This window comes from Phalaenopsis equestris, unplaced genomic scaffold (assembly GCF_001263595.1).
Source record: "Phalaenopsis equestris unplaced genomic scaffold, ASM126359v1 Scaffold000163, whole genome shotgun sequence".
NCBI classification, from domain to species: Eukaryota; Viridiplantae; Streptophyta; class Magnoliopsida; order Asparagales; family Orchidaceae; genus Phalaenopsis; species Phalaenopsis equestris.
This window is the reverse complement of record NW_018164605.1, coordinates 12,613-29,970: the sequence shown is the minus strand read 5'-3', so window position 1 is coordinate 29,970 and position 17,358 is coordinate 12,613. Positions and strand designations below refer to the sequence as shown.

The window sequence follows — 17,358 nt, the reverse complement described above, 5'->3', positions numbered from 1 at the left end:
AAGGCTCATATAATATCCGTCCGGACACCGCACATACAGATGACCAACTACTGAGCGCCACATCGTCATACACCTCATTCGTAGGCGATGTGGCTATCAGTGGTCGGTCTTCCTAACGTGCGTAAGATAGAATATTTTTTCCCTAATTTTGGTTTTAGATATATAAATACATAAAAATTGTGACATTTGGTCTTAAGGAGGTGGTAGTCGAATTGCGAGAAACATTAGGGGTGGCTAAAGGCTCATATAATATCCGTCCGGACACCGCACATACAGATGACCAACTACTGAGCGCCACATCGTCATACACCTCATTCGTAGGCGATGTGGCTATCAGTGGTCGGTCTAAGTGTGTGATGTATAGGTCTCAGCCTTTCCCTTAAATTCAATAATCTTATTCATCTTTGTTCTGGAAGAGAGAGAGAGAGAGAGAGAGAGAGAGAGAGAGAGAGAGAGAAACCTTCTTTCTTCATCCATGGCGCCATCGCTGCAGTCAATCTTATCAACACCATCCTCACCAATGGGGAGAGTAGAGAAGGCAACAAGCTCTGTTCTCATGGCTCCAAACTGGCTCATAAATACGGACATAACCCACACAATAAACTCCAATCCATGGTTAGTTTTTTTCATCAATTCACAAATCTATCTTTACATATCTAACATCTAAATTTATCTTTTTTTTACATATATACCACCCAAATCTTTCATTATGTAAAAAACAAAAGTTAATGCTGTGCAATCATGACCAAACCAGGAAGGCAAAACCTTTTGTCAAGGCTGTGAAGAAACGCCTGCGAAACAAGAACTCCAGGGTTCAGTTCCTTGCTCTGACGGTATGGATGTAATCTTTCATTGACCTTTTTGTGCAATTGTAATAGTTTGTGGGGAATAATTGCAGCTTTTGGAGGCGATGGTGAAGAATTGTGGTGATTTTGTGCATTTTCAAGTTGTGGATGTTGGAATCCTGCAGGAAATGGTCAAGATTGTAAGAAATACTGTAAGTTCTGTGCTCTTTAAGTATTTTTATAGACTATTTTTCATAAATAAATTAATTTATTTAAAAAAATTTTAAAAAAAATAATACAATAAATGCATTAAAAATATTATTAAAATAACCGTAACTAGTAAGTTTCGTGTTTATGTTCTCATATATGTGTGAGTTACAAGTAAGTTATAGAGATGTTACATGAGGTATAATATGGATAACCCTTCAATACCATCCATATAACCTACCAATGCACGCAAATATCTGCTCAATTACACATCCAATGACCATTTCATGTAGAATATTTTAAGAAAATTATTATACTTTTCTAATTGACCTAAATTTTTTTTTCTTCATAAAGAGAAGAATGCATCATCTTATATACCTAAAAATTAGAGTTATATTTCTTCACAATCAATAATTAAAGCTATAGCATTAGCAATTGAGCATAGTCCTCAATTGTGTAAATTTCTCCCTTCCCAATCGGGTTGTCAAAAGAACTTGTTAGTGAACAATCAAACAACTTAGGTTAGACTCATTAAATAGCGTGTTTTTGAATCGTTCATTAAGCGAGCCAAACACGTAACACACTTTTTACGCTCGAATTATAAGGGGGCCGAACACAAATAATCATTCATTCAATCATGTTCTGGTCGTTTAACCAGAAAAAAAAAAGAATATAAATCATTTAGTATAATAATATATTATATATATTTATATCTAAACATCATAATTTATGTGATCATGTTCTGTATTTTTTATTGTATAAATGGCAAAAATTTTAGTACTGCTGGAATATTTTAGTACTTATGTTATTCCTCAGAGAAATATGCAAGTGAGGGAGAAAATTTTAGTACTGCTGGAATATTGGCAAGAGGAATTTGGTGGGCCCAATGGAAAGTATCCGCAATACTACTACACATACGCTGAACTTAAGGTAAGCATTTACATATATACCACTCAAATCTTATGTATTTACATATCTAACACCTAAACTTTACTTTTTACATATACAACACCTAGTTTTTTCATGTCAAAATTGAAATAAGCCGTTTCATGCAGAGGTAAAGTGGCACATATGTAAAAATTGAAGTTTAGTTGTTATATATGAAAATACATAGAAATTGAGTGGTATTTATGTAAAACTTCCTAAATAAAATCATGAAGTTTTTCAAGGGTTGTCGCAAAGAAAATGAAAAAAAAGGCAAAAAAAAAAGAGGGGCATTTACATACATACCATCCAATTTTTATATATTAACATATAGAGCACGTGAACTTTACTTTTTACATTTATACCACGCAATCTCTCCTTTCACATCAAAAAAATCTCACTATTTCAACTTTTAAAAAGTGAAATAAATCATTTTTATATATAGATAAGGTGGCATATATGTAAAAATTGAAGTTTAAGTGTTAGACATGCAAATACATAACAATTGGGTGGTATTTATGTAAATCGTCCAAAAAAAAGGAATAGATATACAGTACTCTGCTAAATAGATTAGAGCTCTATTTAGGCCATTTTAAACATTATAGGCATGTTTGTGTACCTTTTTTCATTACTTTGATACACACTTGTTCATAAGCCAACGGTGGCCTCCCCAGCCTGCATGATATCTGAAATAAAATTGGAAGATTTACATACATACCACTCAATTCATATGTATTTACATATCAAACACCTAAATTTCAATTTTTACATACATCCCACTTTACCTATGCATGAAAAAGGTGAAGTTTTGGTTATAAATACATCGGAATTGGGTGATATGTATGCAAATGCCCCCAGTAAAATTCTACCTGCACGAATTTACTGCATTAGGATATAGAACAGTTAAGTATAACAAGTAAATGATCTGCAGATATTTTTTAAAAAAATAATTACAAATTCGTCTTTTCTGACGATCGAGCGTCTTCTGTACAGAGGTCCGGCATACGGTTCGTACAGAGCCAAGTAGAAGATGATCTGCCAATAACAAATGAAACTCAAGTAGTCGAAAGATTTGATGAAGTAATGGCATCTGAAAGGTATCATTTCATGTTATTTAACCACAGTGTTTTCTGTATGATTCTTTTCTGGGAACATTTACATGCATATCACACAATTCCTGTATATTTATATATCTAACACCAAAACTTTGATTTTTACATGTGTAGGATTATAAATATAAGAACCAAAGTTAAGGAGTTAGATGTGTAAATACATAGAAATTGTGTGTGGTGTACGTAAATGAACCTTTTTTTTCAGCACACTATTCTTATTTGTTCGTCTGTTATTGCATCTTCAGTTTCACAGATTTGGTAAATATAAAAAATGTTATGGACTTATTCAACAATATGCTGCAGGCTATCAACCCAAAAGATGATGAAGTATAGTCTTATTTCCACACTTTTTTTTTGTCATTTGATCTTCTTTTCAGCTTCTGAAGCATTAAAAGCATATCTTATTGAATCTCAGGCAATCAAAGATGAAGTTATTACAGATCTTGCCAGTCAGTGTCGTATAAACCAGAAGAAGCTCATGCAGCTGATTGACACAACCGAGTAAGTTTATGTTGATGATATTGTGATTTTTTTTAACATTAAAAATAAATTTAGGATAAATCACATAAAAATAACAACTAGTCGGTTGGTGGGGCTTTAGAAGCTGTTACTGAAGTCTTGGGTTTGATTCTTCCCCACATAGGAATAATCCCCCAAGATGCAGGCCTTTTGGGTGGGAGAAAAAAGAGGCATTTAGATACGGTTGAGAGTCATGTGTAATAAGAAAGTTTTATCGAGTTTGTTTGTAACACATTGTAACTCCTATTTAAAAACATATGCTGAATGAAATACCCAATGAGGACTACTTTAGCCCACATTAAAATAGTCTAGAGTAATAAGAAAGTTTTATAAAGTTGTTTGTAAAACATTGTAACCCCTATTTAAAAACATATGCTGAATGAAATACCCCATGAGGACTACTTTAGCCCACATTAAAATAGTCTAGGGACCAATTTAGCAATTCTATAAATTCTAGGATTAAGATAACCCCATGGAAATAGCTAGGGGGCTATCTTGACACTTTACTCTTTCTTTTGAAAAATTTGTAACTAAACTTCATTCAATTTGCTAAATATTGCCAGGAATGATGGCTTCCTGCGTGAAGCACTTGCAACGAATGACAGCTTACAAAATGCACTTTCAAAATATGACGCACTTATAAGACCAAGCGTCCCTCCTCCCCTTGCTCCTGCAATCGCTGAACAATCTGACGACAAAGAGGAAGAAGAAGATGGTTTTTCACATTTAGCAAATAGGTCGGTGCACCTACTCAGACAACTTCTACTCACCAGTATGACCTCAATTCTATATTACAATTATGAAAAAACATGCTTCTATTTCTACAGGAAATCTTTACTTAAAACAACTGGAGAACAAGAGATCTCAGCAAACAAGGATGGTGTAGACAAAAGCGATGCATTGATCGTATTTGATCCCCCAGCGCCAGCTGATTCTTCCAAGAATGAAAGAGACATGATTGATCTCCTGAGTCTCACATTATCTCCTCAAACAGATATGCCGTCGCCCCCGCCACCGCCTACAGCTAACCAGAATCAAAATCCATTCTCCAATTCTCCCAATTGGGAAGAGTATCATAACTATTCTCAGCCACGTATGCCAAATGAAGGATATACTACCTATAACAGTTACATCGCACCTTGGTCTCAAGTTGATGTTGTTGAACAATTACCACAGTATACAAATAACTATCTAGCCACACCATGGATTTCTCCTGAAGCAAGCTTGAACCCCTTTGTATCAGCAACATCCACTCAGACCCAATACCCGGAATCTCAGTCTAGAGCGGTTATAGGTTCCTCTGCTTCAACTGGGATAGCAGAGAATTCCAAAGCTCTACAGAATTTTCGCTCATTTGGGTCGAAAGAAAACCAGATATATGCCACTCTAATAAATCTGAGAGACCCTTCCAGCGCTCCAAAACCATACAAGCCAGACAATCTATTTGACGATCTGATAAAGTTGAGGAATTCGGATGGGAGTCTGAAAACCAGAGATGTATCAAGTCTCTGGGGATCAGGGCAAGGCATGGCAAGTGTTAAGTGATAAGGTCATAATGGCTATGTTGCGTTACTAATAGCCATGCAAAGTGGTTCCATGGTGTGTGAATATCATGAGAAGTGATGGCTTCTTCCCTTTCCTCTGCAATGATTGATTATATTATATTATAGTGTTTATGAGACTTGGATTTTATTGACTTGATGTATGAGTTTGTTTGGATCTTGCAACCCTTTTTGCATCTATTGTAAAGTATTTTATTTTGAAAATTGTTATTTTATTTTTTTTCCTACTTGAATGGATCGCCTAATTCAAAAAGTCATGGATCTAGGATCAGCTCAGGGTGGGCAAATACTTACCCTAACATGTATGCTTTAATGTGCATCATATCTAATTTTATGCACCCCTCCCCCTCAATAAATCATTTTACCTAATAATTCATAAAAAAAATAAAAATATTGAAAAAGAAATGCTTAACTTAATTCCCAATAAATGGCCTATTTTTTGTTTTTATTAATATTAATTTATTTACATAAACAGTTTTCCTACCCTCATAAAAGAGTTTAGTTTCACCCCTAACGACCGATAATAGATACATAATTGATTTTGCCTATTAAATGCCACCTAAATAACCTTATTATATAATATCCTTGAGAAAATCTTGTTTAGAGAAATCTTTTATAAAGAACCATCGTTATTTCAATTGATTGTTTTTGTTTCCTTTGCTTCATTTAACTCCCTTTATTTTACCAAAAATCATTTATGAATTGAGATTGCTTGTAAGATGAAAAACACACTCAGAAATTCTAAGAACAAGAAACTCCTTACAGCGAGCTGATTAAAGGCAATCGAAGCTCAAGGATTGAACTAATGAAGAGCGAAACTTTGAGGCTTAAGAAAAAGAATAGAACACCGCAGAATTTCTTAGACTTTCCAATGGCAGCATTTCCATATACATTGATGTTCAACAAGGAGAATTAAACACCTTAGGCTTCTTATAAGATTTTAAAAAGTCAGTTAGCACTTTCATTAGATATTTTGTGTAATGATGCATGAAGTCACAATTTGTGAAACGATAATTTAACACATAAGATTATTTTATTGTGGTCATAACATGAAATAAAATATATTTATAGTATCTTTAAGTATAAGAAAGTAAATATTTATAGTAATTTGATATGTTAATGTATTTTTGAGCTATGCGGCCTCTTTTACTTAAATTAAGGCATAAATAAATAAGGAATGTATCACATAAATACCACTCAATTGTTATGTATTTACATATCTACCACCTAAACTTCAATTTTTACATACAAGCCACCTTAACTATGAATGAAAAGGTGTATTTTACTTTTTAAATGTTAAAATAGTGGTAGCATTGATGTGATATGAAAGATTTGGGTGGTATAAATGTAAATGGTAAAGCATAGGTGTCAGATATGTAAACACAGGAATTTGGTAGTATGTATGTAAATGCCCCATAAAATAAATAACCTACACAAGTTATTGAAGCTTGAAACCTTTATGCTTACATTCCACATAGCTGTAGAGCTAAATTATAGTCCTGCAAATCTTGAATGTTTCTTACAGCCCATCTTGCTGCATGGTTGTACCACACTTAAATAAAACAATGAAAAAGCTCATTGAAATGAGGTTTTTTTCACTAAAATTAGTAGTCCAAATTAGACTCATGGAACCAAAAATGTATGCTTTAATATGCACCATATCTTTCTTATGCAACAAATTATAACATCCAAGGACGTGATGATGCTAGAAATGCTACTGCTAGTTTTATTTTCATGTTTGATGGAGGTAAAATATTAAAATATCTTCAAAAATAAATAAAAAAAAGTGTGTGGAAAAATCTACAATTAAGGCTAAATAAGAGATTTTAATTTATCTGCTTCTAATTAAGTGTTGCCGACATGAGAATGCTTAGGTGGATGAGTGGTTTTACACTCAGAAACAAAATGCGAAATGAATATATCCGTGATAGGGTTGGTGTAGCTCCAGTGATGGACAGAATTAGAGAAAGTCCTCTTAGATTGTTTGATTACATTAAACTTCGACCATCTGATGTACCGATTAGGAGATTAGATGTTTTAGATTCGACTTATGTTAAAAAAGGCAATGGTAGACCAAGAAAGACTTGGGCATATTGTATAAAAATGATCTTAATTATTATAATTAAATGAAAATATGGCACCTAATAGGACGCAACGGAGAAAAAAGGATTCATGTAGACGAGCCCACTTAGTGTGATAAAGGTTTGTTGTTGTTGTTGCTTCTAATTTTATTTTCAGCTTTGGGTGCATTCTCTTGGAAAAGAAAAAAAAATCGCTCAATCTACAATAGAAGATGAATATATAACTATTAATTTAGCTACAAAAGTTAAAATTTCAGAGGCTTCAAATGGCGTTATGTAGTAACAATATTTTGATAAAATAATTCACCAATTACAATGATTAAGAATCACAAGTGTCACTCCAAAGTAAATCGTATTGAAGATAGAACTACATTAGAATTATCATGCATAATTTAGCAGATTCAGCAAACAAGTGCTCAACAGCATGTTCAAAACATGGGATTAAAACGTAAAGATTGAATCCAAAATTGTACAGGCCAATGGCATTTATGGCACAGCTTCTTAGTGGCTAATACTTATTACAGAAATGAAACGTAATTCAAATTTCAAGTTTCTGGCCATGAAATAAACGGAGCCTATTATGGGCTGTTTCCTTTGCTGAAAAATTGATGCAGTGTAAAAGGAATCAGTGGTATTGAAATATAGTGTATAAAGAATATTTTAGAGTTATTTGGTTTGGGTTAGAACAAATGCATTCATTTCTATCTTTTTTTGTTTGATTTGAAGAAAAATAAAATTAATGTAAAACAGGCAGAGGTGGTGGCTGCAAACCCCGGTCGATGATGATGGTGGTAGCGTCGACCTATGACGGTGATGGCCGGGGTGCAGTGGTGAGCCGCAGTCAGGGGCAAGCAGCTGCCAATGATCAAAATCAGAGGGTAATGGATGATGGACGGAAGCAGGGGTTGGCAAAGGCTACCTGCAGTGGGGGGCAGCAAGCAATAGGCAGCCAACAAAACTTTACACTAGAGGTATATTTGGAATTTATTCAAACTCCAGTGAATTCCAATTATACTGAAATGAACTAAATAGTGAATTCTGATTACTCCTAAAGCTTATTCTACAATTCGCATGTAAAACAAATGCACGTATTCAATTTACTTCACAGCCCCTTTTCACTAGGTCAAACAGCCACATATATAAAGAAATCTACTCCCAGACTCCAATACAATGGTATTTATATTGTGGGTCTATATTGATTACATTAGCATAAATATTATTGTTTATTGAGATAATGCTTAAAATCATGGTTCCTTCTTTTTAATTGACATCAGTGTGAGTTTGTAGAAAATTATGATTTCATGTATATAAAATAATTTATTTATTTTTTTAAAAAAAGGCAGGAGAAAGTATTACAAATAATACATATCTAAAAGAAAATAACTATGCTTGATAACTTAAATAAACATTTAAGTTTTAAATGAATAGCTACAAAACGATTTATATTTTGTATGGAATATAAAGGAAAAAACATAATAAAAGTGGCTATACTTTATTTTTAGGCTAGAAAGTGACAGAGAAGAGCATGAAGTTACCATTAAAAAGTAGAGCCACCAAATCACAAATAAACATTTTTTTCTTTCCCATTGAAGAAAAAAAAATTGAAAAAATTGTAAAATAATTTCATGAGATCACAGCACAAGAAATATTAAATATGAATCTAAATCTTTAAGAATAAGAAAATTTATGAAAATAATGTATGAATTGCAAGTCAAATGTCAAATGAGTTCTATTAAGTTGAGGGATGTTGGCATCCATTTTTGATGCGACATGCAAGGGACATCTTCGCCGAGTGACACAATACTATAAATGGGGTCTACACCGTCATAGCCGTGCTTCGAGCTGATTGTTGTCAAACCGGCATCGCCACCAGCATCCTCTATGTTGACATCTGTTCCTCTGGCATGGGGTTGTATCTAGTTAGTACAGATATTCTCGTGACGCGGACCGCCAGCGAAGTTACCCAACACCATGTTCGTACCTTAAACCAAAAGTCTAGATAGACGAATTTTATGTTGGAGCTATTCTACTCGGCAACACGTAGACGGTTCATCCTCTCTAGCTCTCTTGAAATGTGTTCATGACCTTCACGGAGGTCCCAAGATCAAAACTGCTCGTATCCAATTCTTCAGAGGTCCCACGAGACTCGTAACTGCCTTGGTGAGCTTTTTCGAAAGCCCAACTTGTGTAGAATTCAGCGCGTGTGCGCCTGATTCAAGCATGACCACGCCCAACCCATGGCGTTCTTATGCCTAAATCGAGCATGACCACACCAAAAACTCCTCGAAGAGCTCAAGCGACCTACAGACGACGTGACCGCACCCAAAGGTGGCGTGACCACGCCGACATAGAGAGTTTGGAGTAATTACACCACAGCTTAGGCGTGACCATGCCCAAATCGCAAGAGGCATCCAGGTTCGTCAACCGACATGACCACATTGACTAAACAGTGCGCTCAACGTAATTACATCGTGCCTCGAGCGTGGCCATGCCAGATTCCTGTTCGCGATGTTTTCTACAGTAGCGTGACCACGCTCGAATGCATCGTAGCAGGGACCCCGGATTCCCATCGGTGTGGCAGCCATGACCGGTGGTCCACCCCCTTCTGCTCCGGTATTCACCTAAACCTGGCATGGGGACTATTTTTGGTCCATGCCAAATGGGGAAAACGGCTTGAGGCCCTTGGACATCTTCCCTAGAGCAAAGAGGGGTAGGCTGGCCATTTTTGCTAAGGATCGGCTGCCATTTGCTTAGGGAGAGAAGCTTTGGAGCAAAGGGAGGATCTAAGGAGCTTTCAAAGAGTTTGTTGAGAGTATTCTTCTTCTTCAAGAAGAAAATAAATCAAGCCCATTTCCTCTATTTTCCTCACTTCTTTTACTTTGTCGGTCATCTTCCTCGTCCCCAACGACTTTCGAGGAGCCGACGAGGAAAGCTTCCTCACTACTTTGGGGAAGGAGAGCTCCAGCGACCTCCTCATTCTCTTTAATGAGGAATGCTTCTTCACATCTTTGGAGAAGACAAAACCGACGGCCTCGTCACTCTCTCCCGGAGGAGAGCTTCTTCCTATGAGAGCAACGCTTAGATCAACCATCGCGTAGATGAAATCCCTTAATCTCTTGCAATTTCTATTCCTAGAGCCCCCTAGGTCTGGATGTTAGAGAAATTATGTTAGGATTTTTTGTGTGCTTAGAGGAAATCCAATAGGATCAGGTGTTTTGTGTCGTCCAATGCGTACCCAAAGAGTAAAACCTAATCAATTTTTTTCCTAGCTCAAAATCTAAAAGTCGGCGTTGTACTAATTCTGTTGTTCACCTCGATGATTTCATCTGAATGGACGTTTGAAATCCCCCGACCGAGAAGATGAAGGCATTCCTTAGACCGTCATCTTCTCGGTCACGAAGAATCCCCTTTCTAAGAAATTCCTCATTTAGCGTCGTTCAAATGGAGGTGGGTGTTATGTTGCCTCGTGCAATATGACGTTGGTACACCTCTCCATCATTTCACCCTAGGTTTCCCATGAGTCTGCTAGGACGAGCGTAATTCGTCATCGAATCTAATCAGGTTTCATGTCGCATGTGTTTGCATCTTCATGGCGTGCATGGCATGAAATATGCATAAGAAAAATCATATGTTTCTACATGCTCTGTCGATCAACACCCATGCCGACCCGATCGACCATCTTTAGTCCACTCGATGGATCGACCGCCACCATCCCAATCATATCAATCGACCATCTTTGGTCCACTTGATCAATCGGCAGCCATCCCAATCATATCCATCGACCACCTTTCGTCGTGATCAACCATCTTTGGTCCACTCGATCGATCGGCAGCAACCAGCACGATTGCATCGATCGACCCTCTTTCATCGATCGGCAGTCATCGCCCCATCGATCACCTTCGGTCCACCAGACCAATCGGCCGCCGCCTGCCTGATTGTATCGATTGACTATGCACGGTCATTCCGATCCACCATTCGTCGATTGACTATGCACGGTCATTCCGATCGATCGGCAACCACCGGTCTGATTATATCAATTGACCAATCTTCGTCGATCAACTGCACACACACCAACCCGACCGACCGACCACCCTTGATCCACTTAATTGATTGGCATCGCCTTCAGTCCAATCGATCAGTCGATCATTTATGTTTGGTATGTTGAATTCATCGCATGCTTTTCACATTATCTGCATTAGTGCATCCTCATTCACACTCTATAATGCACTTACGAGCACATGTTTCCAGTGGCACATTACTCTACACCTTTGCTCCTCGACACCCCTATGTCGTGTTGCACCATATCTTCTATGTTCGCACTTCCATTTGTGCACGCTTGCATGACTGTCTCGCATGACATTTCGTATGTTGCATCGCCCGCATGTTTGAGCCTGCTTGAGTCACCATCCTCACATACTCGCTTTGGATACCCACGTGTTTGCGTCGTGGATGACTTGTCGCCAAGTCCATCCGATATGTAGTTCTCTCCATCGAGGATTACATTTCTTCAACTCGTACGGTACCGCTCCTGACTGCGTAGCCTTTTTCGAGTCACTGCTCCATCACGGCACACGCGTCTTTTTCGAGTCACTGCTCCACGCATAATCATTTACGACACCGTGTCTATTCCCGAGTCATTGTTCTACGTACACTCATCTTGAATATTCACATATCCTCATCGGGCACGGCTTGCACATCAAGCCTACGCAGCATGAGTTTCTCTCTAGCGAGAAATACATCACTTCACTCTCATTGTGCACCTTACATGTGCATCATTTCTTCTCCTATAACGTCAGTCTCACTTACCATAGGAATGCCACACTACATCACTTGACACGGATCATCCTCCAAAGTCCTCCGACTCCTCCAAGTATGGGCACATAGCTACCACCTAGTAAAGATCATGCTCTAAAGGCCTCTGACTCTACTCAGTGTGCAAGCTATGTAGCCCATGGCACCATCTTCGGTATGTCATGTGTGCATATGTTTTGAGTTGTGCATTTGCATCTTTGCACAGACGACGCAGTCATCATTGGTATATGTCACTATATACTTATGATGAATGTTTGTTATTTCGTGATCGCTCCTACCCCGCTAGAGCGATCAAGATGCACTATATCACTTTGCATTTGTATGTGCGTTCCTAGCTATCTCAACAACGAATCTGCCTCGTTAGCTGAGTGGTCCGTTGTTGGTCACGATGTGGTAGCGAGTATTGCCTGCGAGAATGCCTCGGCGGGGCAATACTTGCTGCCTCACCGTGAACAACACGTGTATGTTGTGGTAAGGTTCCAAGGGGTCTAATAGGTATCACTTTGGCTTTCTTTTTCTTGGCCTATTTTCAAAGTATTAAAATCTACATTTTTATTACTTATACGCATCATAATTTCAAAACCTATTTTGAAGCTACTTGCAAACCTAGCTTAGACCATAAATGAGGTCAGACTTTCAAAAACTTTTACAAAATCTGCATCTAGTGAAACCTATTAGAATCCTTGGATTATTAGGATGGGGTCAGGAATTGCGACCCAGTAAAAACATACGCCGGTCTTTTGCCCATAATGCACACACTTAGATGTTGTATTATGACACTACATTAGATGGTGTACTAGGCTAAGGACTAGGATGCTAGATAGTCTTTTCCGACGTTCAGATTATAGTTCTCTGCTAGTTTGGTTGCCCTAGTTAGGTTAAGGACTAGGATGCTAGGCAGTTTTTTTAGATATGCGCACTAGTATGTTAGGGGCGGTCTTCTTGCAGGGTGTCATGCCTAAACACACGTACTTATAACAAGGAGCAAGTGATGATTTAAATGATTTGACTTTTTTTCTACAGGTGCTACTAAACTCCTCCCAAGGTGCTACTAAACTCCTCCCACCATGCATGACTCATATGCATTACATGTAGATAGTTATTTATACTGGTCTTGTTTTCACACAGGTCGAGACTTTTTTTACTTTCCTATATGTACTTTTCAGAGTCCATAGGAGAGTCTTTTATTAGAAATAATATACGGGCACGAGTTTCGAGGCGATAGGGGGTAGAACCACGTGATGGGGATCAAGAGTTGTTTGTTTGTGTCCCGTACCTTAATTCTAATTTTTTTATTATTATAGAATTAGGACCATATGTGTACTTATGCGATGTTTGACCCACTTATTTTGTTTCTAGGATAGGTTGTCGGCCCAGCGACACCCAACCTTTTCTTACTTTTTAGATTTAGCTTGTTTTACATTTTTCTTTGCATGTGATTGTCAGTTTCACCATTTTTTGCATGTAATCTTATCTGGGAATCGTGTGTATAATTCAAGTTCTTTATGACCTAAAAATTTATAAATTTTCTACAAAATTTTAATAAAATTTATGATTAAAATTTTCAGAATTTTCAAAACATGCACTTTACTTTCTGCATGGTGTTTGGGCTGAATTTTAAATGGATTGCATAGTATGACCATCACCCAAGTCATAATTAATAGGGTCTCTACACTTATGACTTGAATAGATAACTGCATCATTATGCATGTCTCGATAATAAGTCCCCGTGTTTCTCCAACCCGACTGACCCAACATAGATTTCTACTTATGTGATTGTCTAGTGCGTTTAAGGTGTTACTGACTTCTTCGACCTAGACGGGGAGTAAGTTCCTTGTGAGAGAGTTTTCAGTCTTGTAGTTGGACTTCTCTTTTCTTTTCACTCCAGCGACATCCTCGCCACTTTGGCATGCATAAGTCCCACGTTTACTCTTCTTACCTACACAGGGTCATAAGATTTAAGTTTCCTTCTCTTAGTCTTAGCGCTACCGAGGTCCCATTGGGGTCTAATAGCTTCGGTTATGTTGGGTTGACTACCTCTACGACCAATTAGGCTTCTGGTCTAATAGCTCGGGATAACGAATCTGTGGTACCCTGACCCAACTTTTTTTACCTGATTAGGATCACTCTACGCTCTCTTTGCTACCCCTTTGAGTCATGTCGCACCTTTTGACGCTTCGTTGATGACGTTTTTTAATCCCGATTGCGGATAGACCACTGCCCATCTGAGATACGATGATTCACCCTCCACCCTTTTGTCCCGGTCAGGCCTTGGAAGCATAGTGCAGACCCCTATGGGAGGACCTGGTTATTCCATAGGCCTCGATTGCCGATAAACCACTACCCATTTGGGATGTGACAATCGCTCTCTGTCTTGTGGACTGCGTGAGCTTTGAAAGCATCAAGATGTTATCGTGAAGTAACCATACGTTGTGACACCTACTACATGAGATATCATGACTTTGGCAGTGGTCCTTGATAGATATTTCAAAAGCTCATCCAACTTATCCAACTCTTATTTATTTTTCAAAAGGGCAGTGTTGCAGTATTTGCTTCATAAAAAAAATTCTCATTGGAAATTTCAATTTTGGCCTTTTGTTTTGTGAAAAGAACTTTAAGGGCAAATTGATGATAGGGATCCCACTCGCATTAATATTTGATGAACTGGAATAAATATCAAGGAAGATTAGATACCTTAAATAGTGGAAACTACAAATTAAGAGCACTTTGACTATTAGCTATTTAAATTTATTTTTGTTACATAATTTAACATCATCTATTTAACTATGTTTGGAACTATAAATAAATAAAAATTTAAAATTTAATATCTGTCTAATACCATTTAATATGATTATAGTCATTTTATATTTTAATAATACAAGCAATAATTGACGTACAAATATTGCTCGAGGTGAATTTCTTCTTTACTGTCATACATTGCTCAACTAAGCACCTAAGATCATGTCTAGTGTCTCCGAGATAAGATATTCATTATGTGTAAAGGAGCCTAGTGCTATTGAAAACATTGAGTCTAGTATCATTTTTTTTTCAACTTCAAGTAAAATTCTTAGAAGTAGCCAGCCATTCGGCTTAGCTACTATCATGAAACCGATGTAGTTTCAATATAGTTAAAGAAAAAAATAATGATAATTCTTATCACATAATAGGGTTTGTATATGAGATATGGTGATGATGGAGAGATGCTTATGTCAATTTTATCATAGCTTTCTTAGGCGCTCCCCGAGATGTAATTAATCAAGGGGATGTGTTCGGGGACTAAAAAAATAAATAAAATAAAATAAACCAAGGGGATGCGTTCCCTTGAGAGTTGGTCTTAACCCTAGAACAAAGTATTTTTTTGGTTCTCTGGTTACTAGGTAGCTTATGAAGGTACTCTTTTGTGAATATTTGGTTCAAAGTGTCTAGATCAGATCTTGTTTGGACGTACATCATTGACCTATCACAATGAGGTTTACCTCACAAAAACTCTTCAGATTCTTTTCAATTCGTTTGTCTGGTTCCGCCTTAAATCCTTCTTATCCGACCCCTTCTCTATGTCAAACCATTCATCGATTCAAGAGAATCTGTTGGAAAACGGAATACTAAGACGATGAGCGGACAGGCTAACGACTCTGAGTTTACAAAAACATGTCTTATGGAGTTCCAACTTTTAAAATTCTTAAGCATTATTTATTATTTTAATAAAAAATAGCTAATTCCTTCAAAACAAAGCACTTAGCCATGCTTTTTTGTCATATATTTCCCTAAAGGTTCAACAAGTGAGAAATGTTAGCTTAGCGAAAAAAAAGCGAGCACAATAGAAATATTATTTGGGTATAACTATATTATTCTTACCATAGAAATTGACCAACAATAGATACTTTTGGGCAAGTATTCTCTTTGCTTGTCATTTATACAGCCAAATTGGAATGTTTTCAGAAAGTGAAGCTCATTATAAAAGGCCATAGGCTTACCTCATTGCAGCTGCTCACTTCTATAACACATATAAGTTAATAAAGCTCCTCCAATTTCACGCCTCTATTCTCCGTTGTCCTTTTGTAGAGCCAAGCACAAAGCAGGAAGTACACAAAATTGAGCAAGCAACAACCAGCAAGAGTTAAGTAGACCTTATCCAATCTCGACTCATTGACATCATCTCGAAGCCATACAGTGTTGCGGCGTATCACCGTGATAATCGCTGAGCTCACATAAAAACCAGTCCCAGAAACAACAGCAAATGTTCCCGTCGCGATGCTCTTCAGAGAAGCAGGAAAATCCTGGTAATAAAATGAAACACTAGCAGGGAAATGAAAAGCTTCTCCAAATCCTACAAGTACTAGAGGTGGAACCAGCCAAAGAACAGACAAAGTCTTCGTAGTCGAAACAGCGAGCCTTTTTGATTCAGTCAAGGCCATTGCTGCCATGGCGAGCAAATTGATAACATGTCCGATGGCGACTCGGCCAAGTGGGGAAAGTCTACACCGGGTGCAATTAAGGACAGTGATGGATGCTGCAGCAGTAGCAAGCACAAAGACATTCATAGATCCAGCAGGTATGTAGAGACCGTGGCTTAGGTGACGGTCCATCGCCAGAGCCTGCAGAACTGTCAGGCTTGTCTGTACTGAAATAGTAGCACTGAGCAGTATGCCGCTCGAGATTATTGGGAGAAATCTAAGAAGAAGCTTTCCTTCTCTACAGAGGCTTAACAACTGGTTTTTATTGACATTGGGCTTGGAGTGGAGGTAGTAGGGCCTTCCACAGAGGTAGATGAGGAAGGCAATGGCAGTAATGGCGGTGCAAAGAGCGAAGCCCCAGTGCCAGCCAGCAGAGTCCTGAATGTAGACAAGGATGGTGATGCCAGAGATGGACGAGAGGTAGAGGGAAACAAAGCACCAGTTGAAGAAGGCGGTGCGGTCTGAATCAGTAGAGAACTGGTTGGCGCCCATGGTCATGCCATTGTAGCGAGTTCCGGCGATGCCGGTGGCAAGGAGGGCTATGGCGGTGAAGAGGACGGCAAGCTGGGAAGCCATTGGGGGCTGGTCGCAAGGGGTCGAAGGAGCGCAAGGTGGTGGGTGCAAGGAAGGCAGAATAGCCGTTAATGTGAGGAGAAGCATGCCCTGCATGAAAATGTGTAATTGCTGTTAGGAGACTACTTAAAGGAAGACAATGAATTCATACATCAAAATCTTACTTAGCTTACAACAAGTGCTTCTTTGAACAAAACTAGTTAAATTTTAGAGGCATTTACATACATAAAGCTCAATTCTTATCTATTAACATATCTAACACCAAAAACTTTTATGTTTATACCACCCAAATATTATCACATAAAAAATATCACCATTTTAACTTTAAA

The 17,358-nt window shown here is 37.8% G+C and overlaps 2 protein-coding genes across 4 annotated transcripts; one reads left to right on the top strand and one right to left on the bottom strand.

Annotated features, from left to right (window-relative positions):
• The first annotated feature begins 365 nt into the window (after positions 1-365).
• On the top strand, positions 366-5,313 carry LOC110022028 (TOM1-like protein 2). 2 transcript variants are annotated; one of them, XM_020720800.1, is made up of 9 exons: positions 366-615; positions 755-833; positions 899-997; positions 1,809-1,922; positions 2,910-3,013; positions 3,274-3,355; positions 3,444-3,529; positions 4,111-4,284; positions 4,375-5,313. In XM_020720800.1, the coding sequence occupies exons 1-9, from the start codon at positions 476-478 to the stop codon at positions 5,090-5,092; spliced, it is 1,596 nt and encodes a 531-aa protein (XP_020576459.1). In that variant the 5' UTR covers positions 366-475; the 3' UTR covers positions 5,093-5,313. The 2 variants fall into 2 exon arrangements, with proteins under 2 accessions (XP_020576459.1, XP_020576460.1); XM_020720801.1 differs by lacking the exon at positions 1,809-1,922.
• Positions 760-17,114, bottom strand: LOC110022029 (protein NRT1/ PTR FAMILY 2.4-like). 2 transcript variants are annotated; one of them, XR_002293721.1, is made up of 5 exons: positions 15,977-17,114; positions 2,871-2,951; positions 2,702-2,785; positions 2,536-2,602; positions 760-964 (listed from the first exon to the last, which is right to left on the bottom strand). XR_002293721.1 is itself a non-coding variant. In XM_020720802.1 (2 exons), the coding sequence occupies exon 1, from the start codon at positions 17,030-17,032 to the stop codon at positions 16,013-16,015; it is 1,020 nt and encodes a 339-aa protein (XP_020576461.1). In that variant the 5' UTR covers positions 17,033-17,114; the 3' UTR covers positions 934-964; positions 15,977-16,012. The 2 variants fall into 2 exon arrangements, 1 of the variants encoding a protein (XP_020576461.1); XM_020720802.1 differs by lacking the exons at positions 2,536-2,602; positions 2,702-2,785; positions 2,871-2,951 and having other exon boundaries at positions 934-964.
• Positions 17,115-17,358: the final 244 nt, after the last annotated feature.

Bases quoted from the DNA above. Each gene is read 5' to 3' on its own strand.
- LOC110022028 (XM_020720800.1), top strand. From the start codon at position 476: ATGGCGCCATCGCTGCAGTCAATCTTATCAACACCATCCTCACCAATG. The intron at 834-898 runs GTATGGATGTAA...GAATAATTGCAG, and splicing joins TTCAGTTCCTTGCTCTGACG to CTTTTGGAGGCGATGGTGAA. The intron at 3,356-3,443 runs GTATAGTCTTAT...ATTGAATCTCAG, and splicing joins TCAACCCAAAAGATGATGAA to GCAATCAAAGATGAAGTTAT.
- LOC110022029 (XM_020720802.1), bottom strand. From the start codon at position 17,032: ATGGCTTCCCAGCTTGCCGTCCTCTTCACCGCCATAGCCCTCCTTGCC.